Source organism: Mustela nigripes, chromosome 9 (genome assembly GCF_022355385.1).
Source record: "Mustela nigripes isolate SB6536 chromosome 9, MUSNIG.SB6536, whole genome shotgun sequence".
In the NCBI taxonomy this organism is placed as follows: domain Eukaryota; kingdom Metazoa; phylum Chordata; class Mammalia; order Carnivora; family Mustelidae; genus Mustela; species Mustela nigripes.
In genome coordinates, this window is record NC_081565.1 from 37,519,439 (window position 1) to 37,538,506 (window position 19,068).

At 52.8% G+C, this 19,068-nt stretch overlaps 1 protein-coding gene across 6 annotated transcripts; it reads left to right on the forward strand.

The window, feature by feature from the left end:
* Window positions 1-1,815: 1,815 nt before the first annotated feature.
* Window positions 1,816-17,799, forward strand: AQP7 (aquaporin 7). 6 transcript variants are annotated; one of them, XM_059411493.1, is made up of 8 exons: window positions 1,816-1,924; window positions 3,020-3,070; window positions 6,991-7,099; window positions 13,864-13,987; window positions 14,488-14,625; window positions 14,836-14,954; window positions 15,141-15,358; window positions 15,701-17,799. In XM_059411493.1, the coding sequence occupies exons 2-8, from the start codon at window positions 3,045-3,047 to the stop codon at window positions 15,969-15,971; spliced, it is 1,005 nt and encodes a 334-aa protein (XP_059267476.1). In that variant the 5' UTR covers window positions 1,816-1,924; window positions 3,020-3,044; the 3' UTR covers window positions 15,972-17,799. The 6 variants fall into 6 exon arrangements, with proteins under 6 accessions (XP_059267476.1, XP_059267478.1, XP_059267479.1 ...); XM_059411496.1 differs by lacking the exon at window positions 1,816-1,924 and adding an exon at window positions 5,523-5,662 and having other exon boundaries at window positions 2,904-3,070; XM_059411495.1 differs by lacking the exon at window positions 1,816-1,924 and having other exon boundaries at window positions 2,903-3,070; window positions 14,839-14,954.
* The last annotated feature ends 1,269 nt before the right edge of the window (window positions 17,800-19,068 follow it).

The following is a 19,068-nucleotide window of genomic DNA, read 5'->3' on the forward strand; positions in this document are numbered from 1 at the left end:
CTCACAGAATGGGTTAGGTTTTCTCACAACCCCTCCGGGGTTCAAATGACTTCAAATAACCACCAGCACCGCTCCCTCCCTCGCTCACCTTGGAGCCCTCAGCTTCCCTGTCATCTCTTCCAGATGATTCTTGCCTCCCTCCAGGCTGGCTTAGCTGCTGCCTATATTCCGTCCACCTTATCACGGCGTCTCCTATGTCACCTGCTGTTTACCCATCTCTCATAAGAGACAGACAGGACCGACTGTCTTCTCTACATCTGGGTCTCCCAGTACCTTGCCCAGTAAATGAGCCAAGGTCTCGATCCCTCACTAACCAACATGGATCCTGAGTCCCTCCTTCACCAACTTGATACCCGCCCAATCCAAGTCCACCCAAGCACTGCTCTCATCCAAGACCCCAGCTTCACTTTTGACCCTTACCTTACTCTGACCCTGACAGTACACACCAGAAAGGAATAAAGGCAGGTGTCTCCTATGTCCAAAGGTTACATCTCTCCCTTCCTAAAAGAAGCAGTTACTATCCTGAGCCCACCTGAGTCTGCAGAGTGGAGTGAGGGGCAGAACCTCAGTTGCGGGGGGGTGGGGAGGGGCAGCAGTGGAAGAGTTTGCTCCTTAAGGACAGCTTCTGACCGGGAAGCCCTCAGATTGCAGCCTGCCCCTGCCTCTCTCCCTGCAGAGTGACCTGCAGGGCAATTTGGGGTTGGGACATGGACAATGTGCGTTCAGACCTGGCTTGGTCTATTGGCACCCTCTAGAGGACAGTTCTGCTACCAGAGCTAGCTTTGGGCAACCCAATCCTATATGGCCGCCCCACCAGCCTCAGTGCTCCCGTACTTACTGCCCACTGCCCACCACTCCCCCTGGCAGGTCTCCTCACAGTCTGCAGACCAGCAGCCACTCCCCGTGTCTCAACCCAAGTCACCCTTTCAAACACCACATTGCCCCATCCTTGGAGGCCCAGTAATGCCCTGGCTCCAGAAGTCCACTCAGATGGCAGCTAATCCCCTAGCTTACTCCTGACCCCACCTTAGCCACTAAGTTTCTGCAGCTCTGCCCTGGGGCCCCATACTCTGGTCCAGCTTTGGCCCCTTCACAGAGGTGTTGCTTGCTGTTCCCAAGGGAGGCATTTTCCTGAAGATGGGGCATAGGTTTTCCCTTCCCCTGCTCAGATGGGGGTTCCCAAAGGAGGCGGCCCAGGCTTCTCTCTGCCAATAGACGAGGGACCCCAGAAGACCAGGCTTGGCTCTGTCTCCCTTTTCAGAGCAGGGTTTCTCTGCTAACATGGCTTATGTGTCCTCCTTCCCCTGAGACGGGGAGGGGACAGAGTTTTCCTTTCCTTCTCCAGAATGGGGGTTTCCTGAGGACTGAACTAGGTTTCCTCCCTAACCCCTCCACCTGGCTGTTGATCTCCGGATCTTCCCATCTCCAGTTCCCATTCTGCACAGCTTTTCCCACAGCCAGGGGCTCCAGAGCCTCTGTGCCCTCCCTCAGGCCTGGGGCCCCGGGAGGACTTGCTCTGGCTTTGGGGTGGACACCCGGCTTGGAGGACAGGCCCTTCCTCTGGGACCCATCCTGAGCTCTACCTCTGACCTCACAAGGGCTGCCTCAGAACCTGGTCTCCGTGGCGCCGCTGGCAGGAGAGGGGATGCTATTTTAGGCAGTGTGTCTGGACTTGGCCCAAGTGGCACGGGCCAAACCCCTGCCCCACTGACCTCTCCCCTGGAGGAGCAGAGCAGAGCAGCACGTGGGGGCACCCCAAGGGGGGGCCGAGAGGCGGGCTCTAGGCTGGGGACACAGGGACAGTGGAGTCCCAGCCGGGGGTGCAGCCAGAGCCCGGGCCAGTCATGGAGGAACAAGACCAAGACCTCCTGTAACTGAGAAGCTGCCAGGGTGGATACTGAGGAACATAAGGCCTTTCAGTAGAGTGAGTTGGGTTCCAGGCAGAGCTGGAACAGGGGGCCTCCCCTTTGGCTCAAGCCTCAGTGCTACGTCCTGGGGGACCTATTGTTGGGGGGAGAGATGACCATGGGACTAGCTGGGGAAGGAACTCCAGGTGGGAGTTAAAAGCCAAAATGTTGGTTCTGGTTTAGTCCTGAGTTGCTGTGTGACATAGGCATGTCCCACGCTCTCTCTGGGCTCTAGTTTCCTTACCTGGAATTTGACTACTGGGGGGAACAGCAGTGCCGCAGAGGCCGGGAGGCTGTGTAGGGCTGGGGTGTCAGGAGACCGCTGGCCAAGGAAGGAGGAGAGCAGGCAGACCAGATCCTGGACCAAAGCCGAAGGCATGCAGATCAGAGAGATGGTTCAATTGCTGGCTTAGCTGGAGTGGTTTCTCCCCTGGGAGTTCCCTCCTGAAGAGCTGGGGCTGGGGGTTGCAGGGTCCTGCAGTCAGGACTAGGGATGTGACCTTTGTGCTACAGCTACAGGGAATCCGGCTAGAGAACCAGGGGACTTACAGAATGGGGAAACTCAAGGGTTACCTCTGTGTGGTCATTTGTGTGGACAATGGGAATACGCTGGGGAATATTCAGGAAAGGTAAGAGGGTGGACTTTGTTCTGAGGTGGCACCATGGACTAAATGAATTCTCAAGACTTCACTTGTGAGTGTGTGTGTGTACTCGAGGAAAAGGCCCTGGAAAATCAGAATTTAAGTCAGCAGCAAGAGGGCTTGAGGTTAGACTCAAGGCAGTAATACCCAGATATGTGAGGGTGGTACCACTGACGGGAGGCTGCGGGCCTCTCCACTGTCCAAGCTGGCAACCTGGGGAGATCAGGAGGACCTGTGAAGGGCCTGGTCCAGGGGTCCCGAGGCAGGCGAGGGTGAGGGGGTGGGACTCCAGGGCCTTTCCCCATTGGCTGAGGCACAGCCACACCCCTCCTTGCCAGCTTGGCTGGTTGAGGGATTGGAACTGGCAGGACCTGTCCCTGTGTCTTCCCTCCTGGGCGGCTGAGGTCTGGTGAGAATGTGGGGCCAAATGCTGTGTCCCCTAGCCCTAATGACCTCTCTTTGGGTCTGCAGCATCTAAAAATCTCAAAGACGGAACATGGCTCACAGAGATAAGAAGAGGCGGTAAGTACCCTACTCACTGGTTTTCCTCTTCCTGCCTCTCACCCCCCACCCACCTGCACACCCCTACTCTCTGCCTCTCCCTCATGGCAGCTGACCCTCCCTAACCCCCCTCCTTCCCATTCCCCCTCTGGGTCAGGAGGCTTAGAAGAAGGGCCTCTCCTTCCTGGGTCCTAGGCTGGGCCCTGGGGTGACAGAAGGCTGAGAAAGAACTGGGTGAGGGCCAAGGAGTTGGTGAGTGGGTTCCGGCTGCCGTTATGTAGGTGGTGCTCAACAGAACTGAGCTCACCGCTTCTCACCCTCACGGGCTCAAGTCTCTTTGGGGTACAATAAAAGCCAAGGTCCTTGCAACGGCCCAGGGCCTGCCCTTCTAGTCCTGGTTTCCTCTCTGACCTTCCCCCACGCTGTCCCTGCTGTCTCCCACTCCAGTCACACTGGCTTCTTTCCTTTCCCTCAGATATGCTCAGAATCCTTCAGTGACTTCCCCTCTGCCTGCAGTGCTCTTCCCTCACCTCCTCCTCTCTGTCACCTTCTCGATGAGGCTTTCCCCAACTGCTCTACTTAAAATCATACCCCACCCCATTTCCTTGCTCTATTTTTCTCCATAGGCCATCCTACCTCCTTCCTTCCTTTCTTTCTAATATTTTTTAAAAATGTATTTAGGAGAGAGGGACAGAGAGCACAAGTGGGCTGGAGGGAGGGGCAGAGGGAGAGGGAGAGGCGGGCTCTCAGCAGAGCACCGACACTGACACTGAATGTGGGATTCACCACCTGAGCCATAGGCAGCTGCTTAACCGCCTGAGCCACCCAGGCACTACCCCCAGAGTATGCTAATGTACTTATTACATTTCATCGCTGCCTGCCAGCTCTGTGTGAGCAGAGAGTTTTGTCTCTGCACTCCTGGACAGACAGAATGAATGGCTCCCCTTTGTGTTGGACTCTCTCTGGGGCCTTAGACACTGTTTCCAAAGCTCCACTGGCATCCCTTTGAAAACAGCCTCCATACCCCAAGCCCACTCCTCTTCCTGTGACCTCAGCTCAGCCCAGGATCCCTTCCTCCACTGCTCACGCCAGAAGTCAAGACCCTGCCCTTGACACTTCTGTCTCCCCATGCCTTATATCAGGTCGCATCTCCTAAAATGTCTAGACTGTGCTCACTCCCACCATTCTTTCCCCCTCGACCCTCCTCCCGCACAGGCACGTTAGGCCACCACCTGCCCACACTCTTCAGAAGTCTCTGCAGGCCTCACCTCCCACCCCTGGTCTCTCGGCTCTGATGGCACTGCCGTTAACCATCAGGCCTACTAGATGAATGAGCCAAGGGTGGAGACTCGGTTTGTACACGGACCGCTGGGGCCCGGCTGGCTTACAGGTGGTTGGTTAATTAGGTCATTAAATGAGCTGGGGAATAGGAGACTCCGTTAGCTGGCCAAGCTGCTAGATAAGTAGTTAGTTGAAGGGTTGGTTGGTGAGTTATTAGCTATTTAGCTCCTTCATAGGCAGGTACTTAGATAATGATCAGGTTGGCCATTAGCTTCGTGGCTTGTAGGCCGGTTCTTCTCATTCTGCACCCTTTCCTTGAGCTATCTCATCTCTGCCCAAGGATCAAATGACCACCTGTGATCTCCGGACGTGTGTCTGTAAATAAGACACTACCAGCTGCCTCCACATTACCGGCCATCTCCACCTAGATGTCCAGGAGGCTCTTCAAACTCCACACAGCCGGAGGGACTCCTCATGCCCTGCCTAAGCCTGCAGCTTATCTCCTCTGCTCGCTTGTCATTCTGCTGATGATCATTCTACACGTCCTGAGGACATCACTGGCTCTTCCCTCTCCATTTCCCTCTTCAGCCAAACACGAAGTGTGTCATTTTGACTGGCTTCTGGCCCTGAGGCTTTCTGCCGTCTGGCCTTATGCCCTCTCTGCCCACCTCATGCTACTTTCTCTCTCTCTCTCTTGCCAGCCCATCCTCGGGGAGTCCGTCTACCTGCTGTCTTAGCAGCAAGCCTCTGCCATGCCATTCCAAGGCCCAATTTCCCCTGACTCCCAGGATGCTCCTTCATGGGGCCAGCCTTCCACTCTCAGCCCTTTCCTCTTCCCTGGGTGACCCTCCCACGCCCCTCCTCGAGGTCGTTTGTTTTCTCCCTGCAATCCAGTGACACCTGCCTTTCGCCTGTGGCAACACTCCTCATGCTTTATAGTAATTACTTCATTGTTTTTCTTCTTGAGAGTTTTTCTTCCTGAGAGCAGGGGTCCTGACAATGTTTTCTATGATGGTGCTTGATTGTAGTAGGCATTTGATCAGTCTCTGGGTGAGTGGCTGGTTGATTTGTTGCTTACTGTGTCTCACCTGCTGTGTGGTGAGGAGGAAGGGGCGGCGGTTAGAAAGTTCTCTTGGTGTCCTTGGCTTCCTGCTCCGTACACCTCTCCACTACTTCCGTGGTACTTTCCCAGGACCATCTTCGGTACTTACCTGCCTCAAGCTACTCACAGGCCCTTCTTCAGAGCTGAGAAGCTGGTAACAGGGGCAAAGAGACCCCCCCTCCCGTGCCCCACCAAGATGCTGCGTGGGAGCTGGAGTTGGATGGACATTGGTAAATTGTCCCTTGACTCTATATACCCCTCCATATGCTCAGCCCTTGGTTTGTTTTCCTGGGATAAGGACAGAGCAAGGACCCGGGTGGGTGAGATTAAACACAGGGTCTCAGCCAGGAAAATGGAAGGTGTTTTATTCATGCCTGATTTACGATTCTTACTCCCTTTACTAATTCTGTGCTGCTGTAGGGCTGGAGAAATCTCGGGAAGCCTGGGGTGCGGTGGGGGTGATGTTGTTATCCCAGGAGGAGGAGGCAGTAGAGGGGCTGGGGTCAGCTTCAGGCATTCATTAGGAGCCGGGTCACCAGTCTGACAAGCACTAAGGCCACACTTAGAGGGCTCTGTAGCCCCTCCTCCTCCTCTTTAGCCTCCAGACCTCATCTCCTTCCCCAAACCAGAACTCTCTACCCCACCCCCAACAGATGATGCGACCTGTAACTCATTTTTTGGTCTAGCTCTTCATCCAACCATGCATTTATTAAACAAATATTTGTCAAGCATATACCATGTGCCAGGCCCTGTAGGAGATTCTGGGGATCTAGTGGAGAGTACAACAGATAAATTCCCCAGTTTTTATTCAGTGGACAATATCTATTGCACACCTGCTCTGTATTTGGCCCTGTGCTGGGCAGGTGAGCATACAACAGAGGGGAAGACCCAGTCCCTCCTTGCCTCCCTCCCTCTCTCATTTGTTCATTCCTTCATTCGCGCACAGAAGTCTGTTTGTGTCAACCTGGTTGCCGAGCCTGCTGTACTTCGCAGATACTTTCCCCTCTGGCAGAACCTGATGCAAGTTTCAGGCCTCAGTGTTTAAGGAGCCCTGAGCGGACTCTGCCACACCCTGTGTCTGCCAAGTGCCTTGCTATTAACAAGTCCTGCCTGATGCCTGGCCTGTGTTCTCAAAGCTTTGGCTCCTGCAGACAGGCAGGCAGACAGACTGACGGGCAGCTGAGCCCTCTCTTCTGCCTGTCCTCTCCGATCTGCTTCTCCTCTGGGACTCACTGGCACCGCAGATGGCACTTTTCGGCTCCCCATTACCTTCTCTGCAGAATGACCTCTTTAGTGCACCCTTCCCACTGGTCCAGTCCCCTCCAGAAAGAAGGGACCTAGCCTGGCCATCTAGCACCAGTCCCTCTCCACACTCCTGTGCCTCTCAGTCGTCTCTCATCCCAGCTCTACCAGCTGCCCTGGGCAAGAGGAGGTGTGTGTGGGTAACCTCTGGGTTACCCATTAACTCAGCCATGACCTAAAGGGCCGATGGCAGCAAGTACACTCGAGTCTCTTTCCTGCCCATGGGCTTGGGCTGCTGCTCCATGTCCACCTGCAGCTCCAAGATGGTCTCATCGCCCACGGTAATCACAAGGATGCAAGCAATCATGCAGAAGGAGATGGTGCGAGAGTTCCTGGCCGAGTTCATGAGCACGTATGTCATGATGGTGAGTGGGTAGGTGGCATGGGCTGGGTGGGTTCTGAGGGAGGGAAAGGAACCTCAGGACCTCAGGAGGGTGGGGCTCGGTGAAAGCAATCCATGACCCCCTCCCCACCGCTGACCCCTGGGTCACATTATCCCTTCTCCAGCCTTGGAAGCTGGGCTCCTCAAGGAGAAGCATGAGAAAGTAAAGAGAGAGCTCTCTTTTCCTGGCTGTCTTTTTGGGAAAGAAAGAGATCATAGTATGTGGGGAAAGAACAAAACCATGGGCTGGGGTGCAGGTGTCAGGGGGCATGGTTGGAACTGGAGAGAAGGGAAACTAAGAGTATAGAGATTAGAGAGAAGTGTCATTGAGCACCATGCTTTGAGAATCCTGAGAGCCATGAAGAGGTGTGGAAGGTTTTCAAGCTGGGGAGTGATGTGTTCACATTTGGATTTTAGAAGGTGTCTGGGATGCAGTGAGCCTTAGCAGAGCTGGCAGAACTGATGGGAGGAAAAGCAGTTAGGAGGCTGTTGACCTAGGATAGAGAGAGGGTGATGACTGGTCCAGGGATGGAGGAGAAAGCACACAGTTGAGGGAGCTGTGGAGGAACCAAGACTTTGCAAGCAGCAGATGAGGGTAAGTGCTGAGGAGGCCACTCTGGAGCCCAGGGCCCACTTCAGGGTGAGAAGCAAGGTCAGTTTGGGTGTGCTCAGGTGAGGTGCCAGGTGTCTGGGAGCTTGGATATAGAGGTCTGGGAGCTCAAGAGAGGGACCTGGACTGCAAGTAAGGCGTTAGAGCTCATCAGAATATGGATGGTGGTTATAAAAGTGTCCGGTGAGAGTTCACAGAAAGAGAAAAATAAGTTGAGGACAGAACCTTAAAGAGGAGTGGCCAGAAAAGTGGGAGGAGAAGGGGGTGTTGCTATAGAAAGGAGGGTCCACAGGGAGGGCGTGGTCAGCAGTGGGGGGCTGCAGACAGGCCAGAGAAAGTGGCTGCTGGCAAGGGACTATAGGGATTAGCAACATGGAGGTCACCAGGGACCTCGACAAGGGCTCTTTTACTGGCTGATGGGGCAGAAACCAGACTGCAGGTGGGATGCGAGGTTTCTTAGAAACCCCCCCTCTCGCCACCTACAGCAGTCCGCCTCTGCCCTGAAGCTGTAGCCATCCCTGTCTGAATCTCATGGAGGCCCCAAGTCCATGAAAAGAAGGGGCAGCTCTGGGAAGGAAAGCCAACATGGAAGTGGGGGTGAGAGAGTACGAGAGCGCCTGAGTGCATGTGGTTATGTGTGTGCACAGGAGGAAGTATTACCGGTAGTATGTGTGTGAGAGTGCATCGAGCCACAGTGTAGGAGACACTGGACGTAAGAATCCTGATTCTGCCACTGAGTCACCAGCTGGACCTGAGCTGGTCTCTCCGCGGCTGAGTCTGTCTTCTCGTTTTTTATTTTTTATTTTGTAAAGATCTTATGTATTTCTCTGTCTATTTGAGAGAGAGAGAGAGAGAGCGCATGAGCAGGGTGCAGGGGCAGAGGGGGAGGGAGAGAGAATCTCTCAAGCAGACTCCACCCCTGAGCTGGAGCCTGATGCGGGGCTCGACACCATGACCCTGAGATCATGATCTGAGCTGAAAGCAAGAGTCAGATGCTCAACTATCTAAGCCATCCAGGCGTCCCTGTCCTGTCAGTTATTAAGCATATTGTTGAATCAGACCTTCATGGGCTGTGGAGCTGTTTGAGTCCTGCTGTCTTCTCAATGTGTGATCTTTTGCAAGTGTCTTGACTCTTTAAAACTTCAGCTTCCTCGTCAGTAAACGTGACACTAACATCAAGCTGGCAGACACCCAGTACACATGCAGGACATATGTGCTGGTCTCTGTCGTGACACGTGCTCTCAACTGCCCTCCCCTCCCTGCCTCCTGTGCTTTTCCCTTTCCCCATGACTTGCCTTCCTGTTTTGACTCCTGAGCAGTGAGGACAGTAACTGGATGGTGTCCAGCCTTAATACAGGGCAAAGTCATTCATTTATGACAAGACATTCCAGCCTCGTGAGGGCTGTTAAACCTTGGAACCATGGAGGTGAGAGGGCACCTCCTCAGAGAGCTCTTAGGGGAAGCCGGCACCACTTCCATGCACTGATGCCTTCCCATGTCCCTGTTTCTCTTCCTTTTTTTGAGATTATTATTGAGCTGTATGCCAGGCGCGATGATGCCCAGCCCCTTACATGTAGTATCTTCTCAAATCCGCACAGCAAAGCGTTGTGCTCTTCCTACGAGGGAGGTTCTTTCATTATCCCCATTTCACAGGTGGGGAAACTGAGCCTCCGTGAGACTAAGTTATTTGTCCAACGTCACATTTTAAGTTAAGATCAAATCCAGTCCAACCTAATATCACAGCCTTGACCCTTAGTTTCTATACTCTCTATCCCTTAGCTTAACTGTGGCAGGATTTACAACACTCTGGCTTGTTTATTCTCCCCCAGCGGAGGTAAGGCCCTTACTTTCAGGCTTTTGGTAGTCTCTGGGCCTCAATTTCCCCATCTGTAGAACAGGAGCAGAAACATTTGCCAGGCAGATCTGCTGTGAGGATGGAAGGGGAATAACACAAAAGAACTCTGAGGTTTAAGCTCATATAGGACATTGCGTTGTTGTTCGCAGTTGTTGGGCCTATGCCGAGAAGTGGGGGCTTTTTTGATTATAGGAAGCTCAATGAGTCATCAGGGCAAAGGTTTTGCCAGAAAAACTGGTGTGACCTTGGGCCGCATTTACTGCAGCCAGGATGAGGGAAGTGGACTGTTCTTCCGGAGCCTCCCAGAGTGCTGTGCTCAGGACCGGCCTTGTGGCGATGGGGACTGGAATGGGCTGGGCCACATCCACCCACCACGGAGAGGAGGAGCTGGGCCATTAGGGCCCTGGAAAAGCAGTTGTCGACAGGAACCTGAGAGGGAGGAGTTGCCAATGTACACGCCATGGGGACCAGACAGTGAAGTCAGAGTGGTGGGGACTGTGGCAAGCGGTGGAGTGCCGGCCTGCGCAAAGGCATCTCTGCCACTAGCCCAGCAGACTGTCACCACACAGGGCAGGACGCAGGCTAGCGTTGCCTGGGCTTCTGATTTTTCAAGAGAGCCTGAAACTCTCTCTTTGGTGGTCAAAACCAAGGTACCCAAACAAAACCTTTGTTCTGGATAGACTGGCCCATGGGCTGCCAGTTGGCAACCTTGACACAGGAGATCATGTGGGGTTTAGTGACTCATTCATTATTTTTAGCAAATGGTTTTGCCCTCCTGCTTGGAAGTGTGGACCCTCGGTCTTCAGACCCTCCATGTGTGCTCCAGCCTCTGCACCTCCTGTCAGCCTGTCCTGGCCTCACACCCTACGCCCTGCCCCATCTGTTCCTGTCCTCTCCTGCCTCATCCTACCCTTGGCCTAAGTTTTCCTGCGTCTGGGCTCCCCTGCACCTGTCCTAGAGCCCTTGGGGGACCTACGTGGCCCTGCTCAACTCTCTCTCCCCTACCCTATGCAGGCAATTCCTCTTATTCTCGGGTTTTCCCAGAGCTGCTCTGTACTCTGCTCCCCTGCCTTTTTAAAATCAGCAAATGGCTGGATTGCTAGCTTGACAGAGAAGACCATCAGGCAGGCTTCCTGCGTCTGGCTCCTCACCCACCTGTCCCTGCAGCACCAGGCTCCACTTACCTGCACATCCACATATCCCCTCCTTGGCGAGGGCGGGGTTCCTCCTTCATGGAGGACCCCCCACTCCGGTACGAGTCCCAGCCTCCAGTCCACTCAGGTACTTTGTTTCATCCTGAGGCAGAGCCTCTCCTTCTCCCAGCCTTGCCACACTGAAGTCTCTCTACTTAAACCGGCACAACACCAAACATTCCTCCCTTCCCCTGTGAGTCCCTTCAATGATCATGCTCTCCCTCCCTCCCTCCTCAGGCAGGTTCTCAAAGAGATGACTGCACTGGTACCTTCAGCTCTTCTTCACCACCTACTTACCTCTCAATTTCTGGGACCGGGTTTCTGTTCCCATGGCCTGATGATGCCGTGCTGAGCACATTACGAAGGACTGCCGGATTGTCACATCCAGAGGGATGCTTTTCAGGCCTTCATGCACTTGACCTGGAGGCTGCATGTGGCCTTGGGGACCACACCCTCCTGGGAAGCTCTGCTGCTCTCTCATGTCCAGGGCACGTTCTCCCTTTGTTCCTCTTCCATTTCAACACCTGCTCCATCTGGGGTTTCTGACGCCAACCTACATGGGGCAGCCCACAGTCAACCATCCTCTTACCTTCATCCTCCCTGAAGGCTCAGCTAGAGCTCCCATGTCCACAATTCTCTAGGCTTTCTTTTTCGAAATGTAATTAAATTTGAATTGTAATTAAAATTTTTCTAGTCCCCACATTAAAGAGGTAAAAAGCAACTGGTGAAATTAATTCAAAAAATTATTGCATTTAATCCATATAGCCAAAATATTATTACCAGTTCAACATGTAATCAATATAAAATTATTAATAAGATATTCTACATTCTCTTTCTCCTACTAAGTCTTTGAAATCTGGCATGTACTTTATTTACACTTAGCGTGGGTCTCAATTTGGACTGGCCACATTTCAAGTACTTACAAGCTGCGTGTAGCTAGTGGCCATCATATTGGAGGATGAATCTAGACTTCCATTTCCAGCAGCCTTGATATCTATAGGTCCCTCAGAGACAGCGTATCGAAAGCACAGGGAATTTTCAAAGGAGGTGCTTTCCAGGTGTGGCTTTAGAGTAACGAGTTTTCAGAATCTGGCATCTGGAACTCCAGACAGAGGGAACAGCACATGCAAAACCACAGAATCATTCAAAAACAAGGCACGCAGGGAGCAGTGTGGTGGTTTGGTGTGAGGCTGTTTGGCGCAGCCGACTGCCTAGATTCGAATCCTGGCTCACCCCGTGCGGGTTGTGTGCTTTGGACAAGCCGCTCAGCTTCTCTAGGACTTGGTTAACAATCTGTCAAATGGGGAGAAGAAGAGCACGTAACCCACAAGCTGGTGTGGTGTGAGGGTTAAAGGAGGTGATAGATACAACTTGCTTACAAGTGCCTCACACACAGTAAGTGATCAAGAAGTGGTGATTATGGTTTAGTAGTAATACTGTTGCTGAACATAGAGAACACTGGAGCAGATCGGAAACTGAGAGGCAGAAGGGATAAGATTATACAGGGTCTTAAATGGTGCCCTACTGAGTTTGGACTTTATCCTAGAAATGGAGGGGAGCCAGTAAATGTTTGAACAAGGGCAGACACGATCAAATTTTTCTGCTAGAAAGGTCACTCTGGCTAAAAGGAGGAGGCTGGGTGAGATCTGGATAGAATGAAGGCAGAGCTGACTGGTGTGGGGGATGAGGGGGAGGAAGCTCTCACCTGTGACTTCTGAGTTTCTGGCTTGGCCGACTGGGATGGGGAACATAGGATGAGGATCACATTTTCTGGGAGATGGTGAGCTTTCAACATAGAACCTTTGAAAAACCCATAGACGCCTTTGAAAAACCCAGGGTCCCAGCAGGTATTTGAAGATAGGGATTTAGCTCCTAGGTGGAGGTTTTGGGCATTTTAGTGCATCAGGCATATCTGAAGCCATAGACGTGGTAAGAAGGCCCAGGAAGAGTGACGAGAGAGACAGGAAAGGGGTCAAGGATGGAGCTCTGGAGTCATCCAGATGAAGGAAGAAGAATGTGGGAAGGAACTGCAGAGAGGGAGGCTGCCGAGGTAAGAGAAAACCGGAGGAGACAGAGATGTCATGGAGGCCAAAGAGGGACTTTCCAGAAGCCCAGAGTGGTTAAGAAGGTCAGAGTTAGCAAAATCAAGTAAGACAATGTCCAGGAGACTGGAGCCCTTGGGGAGACTTTTGGTGTCTGTGACATGTGGAAGCCGGAGCCAGATTGAAGAGGGAGAGCTTTAAGGAAGGGATCAAGGAGCCAGCCAGTGTGTCTTTCCTAGACCCTAGATCACACAGGGAGGGGGTGTCCAGGGGTCCATGGCAGGAAGGAAGAGACCCGAGCCTCTGGGAGCTGTCAAGGGGAGGGTGGAAGATACAGGAAAGAGGGAAGTGACTGGAGAGGGATAGAGAAGCTGGGCACAGGACCAGAGCTAAAGGGGAAGGCAGATTCCAGTAGGAGCTGCAGGAGGTTAAGTGAGGGCTTAGCTTCAGGCCTCTAATCTCCCTGTGAAGGGGATCAGTGGGGTTTATTTTCTGAGGCGATCCAACAGTTAACGATGGGCAAGGGCAAGAAGTTCAGAAATGACACCCAAGGGCATTGGAAATGTTGCTGAAGGCAAAGGAGGCCCCTGGCTCCCGGGGCCACTATGTGTGTAGGGGCTAGGGTTCTGGCACAGTCCAGGCCAGAAGTTTGAAGATCCCTTGAAGAAACTTCCTGCAGGTTAGGTTGAAGCATAAGATACTCTGAGGGGTTCTATCCACACCGGCCATGCCCTCCTTGAAGCCCTACCCCTACCGTGAACATCAGGTGGGCTTGGGGTCTAGGGGCCTGGATGTGTCCTTAAGAGCCCCTCACACTGCCATTTTTCCTCCCAGCTCCTTGTACAGCCCCACTCAGCTCTCGCTGGTAGCATCGTCAAGGAAAGTCAGGGAGGAAAATTTCTGGAGGAAGAGGGCATGACAGTGGGTCTCCAGCAGCAACACATGGTGGCCTGGGGCATAGGGTTGAGGAACCCAGTCTGAGCCCGAGTCCTCCTGTGAGGTTGGGGCTTCTGTGCAGGTGATCCCCTCAGAGGCCCTCCCTTGCAGGTGTTTGGCCTTGGCTCCGTGGCCCATATGGTTCTAGGAGGTAAACTTGGGAGCTTCCTCGGTGTCAACTTGGGTTTTGGCTTCGGAGTCACCATGGGAGTGCACATGGCAGGGAACATCTCTGGTGAGTGATGCCGGGGCCCCATCTCATCAGCAAGGCCAGGTGTCCTCTGCAGGCTCTGCCTGCCTACCTCCAGGCAGCCCCTTCTCTTAAGTCCACCCAAACCCAATACTCACTGGCCTGGGGGGAGGGAGAACACCCTGAACCCCTTTCTTCTGACCCTCTCTGCCCAGAATCTAGAATCTTCATAAGCATGCCCAGGCCCCACATTTTTACTAGCTGGGTCAACTTAGGCAAGTTATTTAACTTCTGTCTCTTACTTTCCTTAATGGTGAAATGGGGATGGTAGTCCTTGCCTCGTGGGGTCTTTGTGAGGATTAAATGAATCCACTCCATAAACACTAGCTGTTATTATTATTATTATTAGGCTAAGCAGGGAGCCTGATGCAGGGCTCAATCCCAGGACCCCAGGATCATGACCTGAGCAAAAGCAGACGCTTCACCGACTGAGCCACCCAGGTGCTCTGTTCTCACACTTCTGACACTTCTGCCCCTCCCTGCAGGGGCCCACATGAATGCAGCCTTGACCTTCACCAACTGTGCACTAGGCCGCATGTCATGGAAGAAGTTTCCTGTGTACATCCTGGGTCAGTTTCTGGGTTCCTTCCTGGCTGCTGCCACCATCTACTGCCTCTTCTACAGTGAGTGTCCTGCCCTGGGTTGTTCATCTCTGGCCTCAGCCTCGTCCTCTGAAACATGGGCAGATCCAACCCCAGTGTCCTCGTCTGTGAAAACATCTGGGAGAGAAAGCCTTGGAGGAGCTCCCCACCCCTGGATCCTACAGCCTTAATCCTGGGACTCCAGTGGGGTTTAGCTGGTGGCAGGTTGACACTCAGTCTGTGTCTCCACAGCAGCCATTATCGAATTTTCGGGCGGACGTCTGACAGTGACTGGCCCCAAAGCCACCGCTAGCATTTTTGCCACCTACCTTCCTGACCACTCAACGCTGTGGAGGGGCTTCCTGGATGAGGTCAGTGGCCCCGCGTGGATTCCCCTCCTCCAGCCCCCCACCCCACACCTAGCAGGCAGCCCTCACAGGAGAAAGGACAAGAACTCTGGTTGTGCTCTCTGCTTGTGGGTTGGGGCTGGGGGCACTGCTGAAGCTCTGTGGTTTGGCTAAGGGCCCGGGGGGGCTCCCACGGTGTCTGCTCCCCAGGTGCTGGTGACAGGTTTGCTCCAGCTATGTCTCTTCGCCATCACGGACAAGGAGAACAACCCAGCACTGCAAGGGACGCAGGCCCTGGTGATCGGCATCCTCGTTGTTGTCATTGGCATATCCCTGGGCATGAATACAGGATATGCCATGAACCCATCCCGGGACCTGCCCCCCCGCTTCTTCACTTACATTGCTGGCTGGGGTATACAGGTCTTCAGGTACTTCCCTGCCTAGTCCACTCCTGCACGGTTTCTTGTGGGCACCCTGCATGCAGGGGGGTTGGGGTGATGTGAGGAGCAGCTCGGGAGAGTCCTGTCCAGCTCCTGGGTGGCCTGGGGAGACAGGTGTGGGACCCCATTTCCTCCAGATGAGCACCAACGCAGATCCTGCTCTTAGACTGAATGTCAGTCCTGCCCCAGGACAGGCTCAGGGGCAACTCTAAGGCTAGAACGGGGGTCACTCCTCGACTCTCAGGCCCTACTCTCTGTCTCAGCCTGAGTGGACATGGGCACTATGCTGGGGATCAGTGCCTTCAGCAGGCCTCTGCCTCTTGCCTGCAGGGCCCGGGACTGGTGGTGGGTGCCGGTGGTGGCACCGTTCCTAGGTGCCTACTTAGGTGGAATCATCTACTTGGTCTTCATTGGCTCCACCATCACACGGAGGCCCCACATATTGGAGGACTCCATGATGTCTGAAGACCGCAGAATACCTGTGTTGCCCAAGACCATGCCAAACCCAGCCACGACCTCTCCCCTCACCCCTGTCTCTGTGTCTCCCACAGTCCGAACTGTTGCCCCCTTAAGTGACCCCATCCTCCTGGAGCAATTCTAAGAAAGATTATTTGTGACCCTATCCCCCCACTCCAATAAAGAAAGCCTTGTCCAACACAGCGGCACCCCCACTTCCTGGGTGCCTCCTGTGGTTGGGCTTCCCTACTGGATTCTTCCAGGAACTCCAGGGTTATGCAGTAGCCCAAGGCTGGAGCACAGAGCTGAGGGGTCTCTAACTCCTCCCAGCTTTGGGAACTGGGGTGGAATGGGGGAAGACCTGACCTATGGCCTCAGTAGGAACAGGAGATTAAAGGATGCCAGACACAGAATGGTGGACTTCGAGGCATAGGGTAGGGGAGGGATGGTTTTGGGGAAAGGACAACAGCTAGCTGGAGGTAAGCTCTGGGGATACTTTGAGCTTCCCTGGGATAGGACTCTAGTCTCCCTCAGTTCTGGCTAGTCCTAGACCAGACAAAGCGAGGCCCAAGCATGTAGATTAGAGTTTCTCAACCCTTTTTTTTTTTTTTCATTATTGCTCCCCTCAGAAGCCTTTTAGACATTTTCTTTCTTAATCACATGGCATTTTAATACCACAGATATACTATATGTGTTTAAGTATTGTATATATACATATATGTGCTTTATACAAAAGAGAGTAAGATTTTTCCATCTTTCTCTTCCAAGAATCAGTGTTCTTACCTTTGGAGGAAAAACCACCGCCCACCTTGAAAAGGTCTAATGTAGACTGAAAGTAGGTGAAGGGTTTGTTTCTTCTTTTTGCTACCAGTGCCAGAGCTCTCCCACACTAAGTCTTTCCGGAGTCAGAAGGAAGATGCAGAGAAGGAAGTTCTTCCAAAAGATGCAGGACAGGAAATGGCTTCATGGGGTTCAGGGGACAGGCACAGAGGCTTGGGGGGGAGGTGGCAGCCAGCATCCCCACCCACTCTGGGATCAAACAGGAATTACCCTGCTTTCTGGGACTCAGAAAGCATCACCCATGGTTCCTGTCATTGTCCATTTAGCCTTTCAACAATTCCTAAGAACCTCCTGTGTGCAGGCCCTGCCTGGGCACTGGAGATGTTGAAGTGGATGAGGCTGAGCCTCTGCCTTTGAGGATCACAGTCTGATGAGGATGGGTAATCATGAGGAAGGAGCTAAGTGGCAGAGAGGGGGCTGTGGGGCTCAGAGGGGGCTCACCATCCAGCTGTGGGGCGGGGGCAAGGGATGGCTTCCCAGAGGAGGAGGCAGAGCCAAGTGGAGGACAAGTGTTGTCCTTTCTGGGGTTGGTGCACTTTGCAGTTTGAGGAGAGGGAGGCGAGGAGGCTGGGCTTTCTTCGGGAGCTGGGGACATGGTGAGATGAGATTTAGCAAGCCCGCCTGAGCTGCAGTGTGCAAGCTGCTGGGAAAGGGGAGACGAGCTTGTGAGGGAGTGTGGTGAGAGGCAATAATCCAGGAGGAGCAGCAGATGGGAGAAAGGGGATTCACCAGATACGGAGGAGGTAAAGCCCACAGGACTTGGGCTCAGATTGGGAGGAGTGGGCAAGGATGCGGTGGGGATCAGGCTGACTTCAGTTTTTGGCTTGGGCCTGGGGCACTGGAGATGTGCCACCTGAGTGTTCATGGGAGACAAACTGATTTGGAGAGGAAGATAAGTTACATCGTGGGCATGTTGAGTTTGAGTTGCCTGTGGGACTTGGGGGTAAGAGGTATGTATCTTAAACAAGTTATTCCACCTCTCTGGGCTTCTGTTTTCTCATTTGTAAAAGGGATCGCGTATTACCTACCATTTGTGAATGGTATATGTGACTATTCAATGAAATAAAATGTGTACTATGCTGAGAACAGTGCTTGGCTCAGAATAAGTGCACAATAAACAATTATGCCTTTTATGTGGTCTGGAGATCAGAAGAGAGTTGAAGATGGCGATTGAGGAAGTCATGGTTGTGTGGATACCACGGGGGCCATGGGAGAGTGAAAGAAGGGTCAGTGAACCGTCCTGGGAGCATGGCTGGGAGGCGGCTGGGAGGTGTGGAGTGCGCACCTGACTGAGGAGCACGCAAGGTGGGTGATCACTGGGCCCTGCAATCAAAGACAAGTGTCCATCAGGAGGGGAGCAGATACTTACCTTGCTGTATAGTCACGGACAACAGGACATGATATATCGGTGAAAACGGAGGCACGACAGCTTCCTGTAACAACACGGACAAAGTGTGGAAGGCATAAACAGCAATGTAGTAGACTACATACAGAATGACACCAAGGGATATCATTGAAATATAAGCCAAAAGCAATATATTCTTTGGGCATACATGTGCGATAAAACCACTTTATTTTTTAAGATTTTATTTTTGTGAGGGAGAGCAAGCACAAGATAGGGGAGGGGCAGAGGGAGAAGCAGGATCCCTGATGAGCAGGGAGCCTGACATAGGGCTCAATCCCAGGACCCTGGGGTCATGACTTGAGCCAAAGGCAGATGCTTAACCAACTAAGCCATCCGGGTATCTCCAGATAAAACTACTTTAAAAAAAAAAAGAGAAGGGATAGGGGTGCCTGGCTGGCTCACTCTGTGGAGGTATGACTCTTGGTCTTGGAGTTGTGAGTTTGAGCCCCTCACTGAGTTAAATAAAATCTTTAAAAATAAAAACAAAACAGGGACGCCTGAGTGGCTCAGTTGGTTGGACAACTGCCTTCGGCTCAGGTCATGATCCCGGAGTCCTGGGATCGAGTCCCGCATCAGGCTCCCAGCTCCACGGGGAGTCTGCTTCTCCCTCTGACCTTCTCCTCGCTCATGCTCTCTCTCACTGTCTCTCTCTCAAATCAATCAATAAATAAATCTTTAAAAAAAAAATAAAAACAAAACAAAATATTAAAAAAAAAGGGGGGGGATGGTTTGTCCAGGGAGACAGAAATGGGAGATGAGATGGGGAAGAGCTTTGGGTAGTATAAACTATTACTTTTCTAGTTCTGGAGTCGGAGGTCAATTTATAGGTTTGTAAATGATTGTGTTTTGTAACATATAACTGTGACATATATTCATTTGTAGGTATCCTATGTTTTAAAAGATGAAGAGGCTATTGGAGAACAGGCTATTGGAAGTGATAGGTGTGGAAGGTGCTGATGACAAGGGGTCCAGCGATGAAGGGGAGAGGCTTGAGTAT

Excerpts from the sequence above, each read along its gene's own strand:
- AQP7 (XM_059411491.1), top strand. The coding sequence starts at position 6,956 with ATGGGCTTGGGCTGCTGCTCCATGTCCACCTGCAGCTCCAAGATGGTC. Across the intron at positions 13,988-14,487 it reads CATGGCAGGGAACATCTCTG|GGGCCCACATGAATGCAGCC; the intron begins GTGAGTGATGCC and ends CCCTCCCTGCAG. Across the intron at positions 14,626-14,835 it reads CATCTACTGCCTCTTCTACA|CAGCCATTATCGAATTTTCG; the intron begins GTGAGTGTCCTG and ends GTGTCTCCACAG.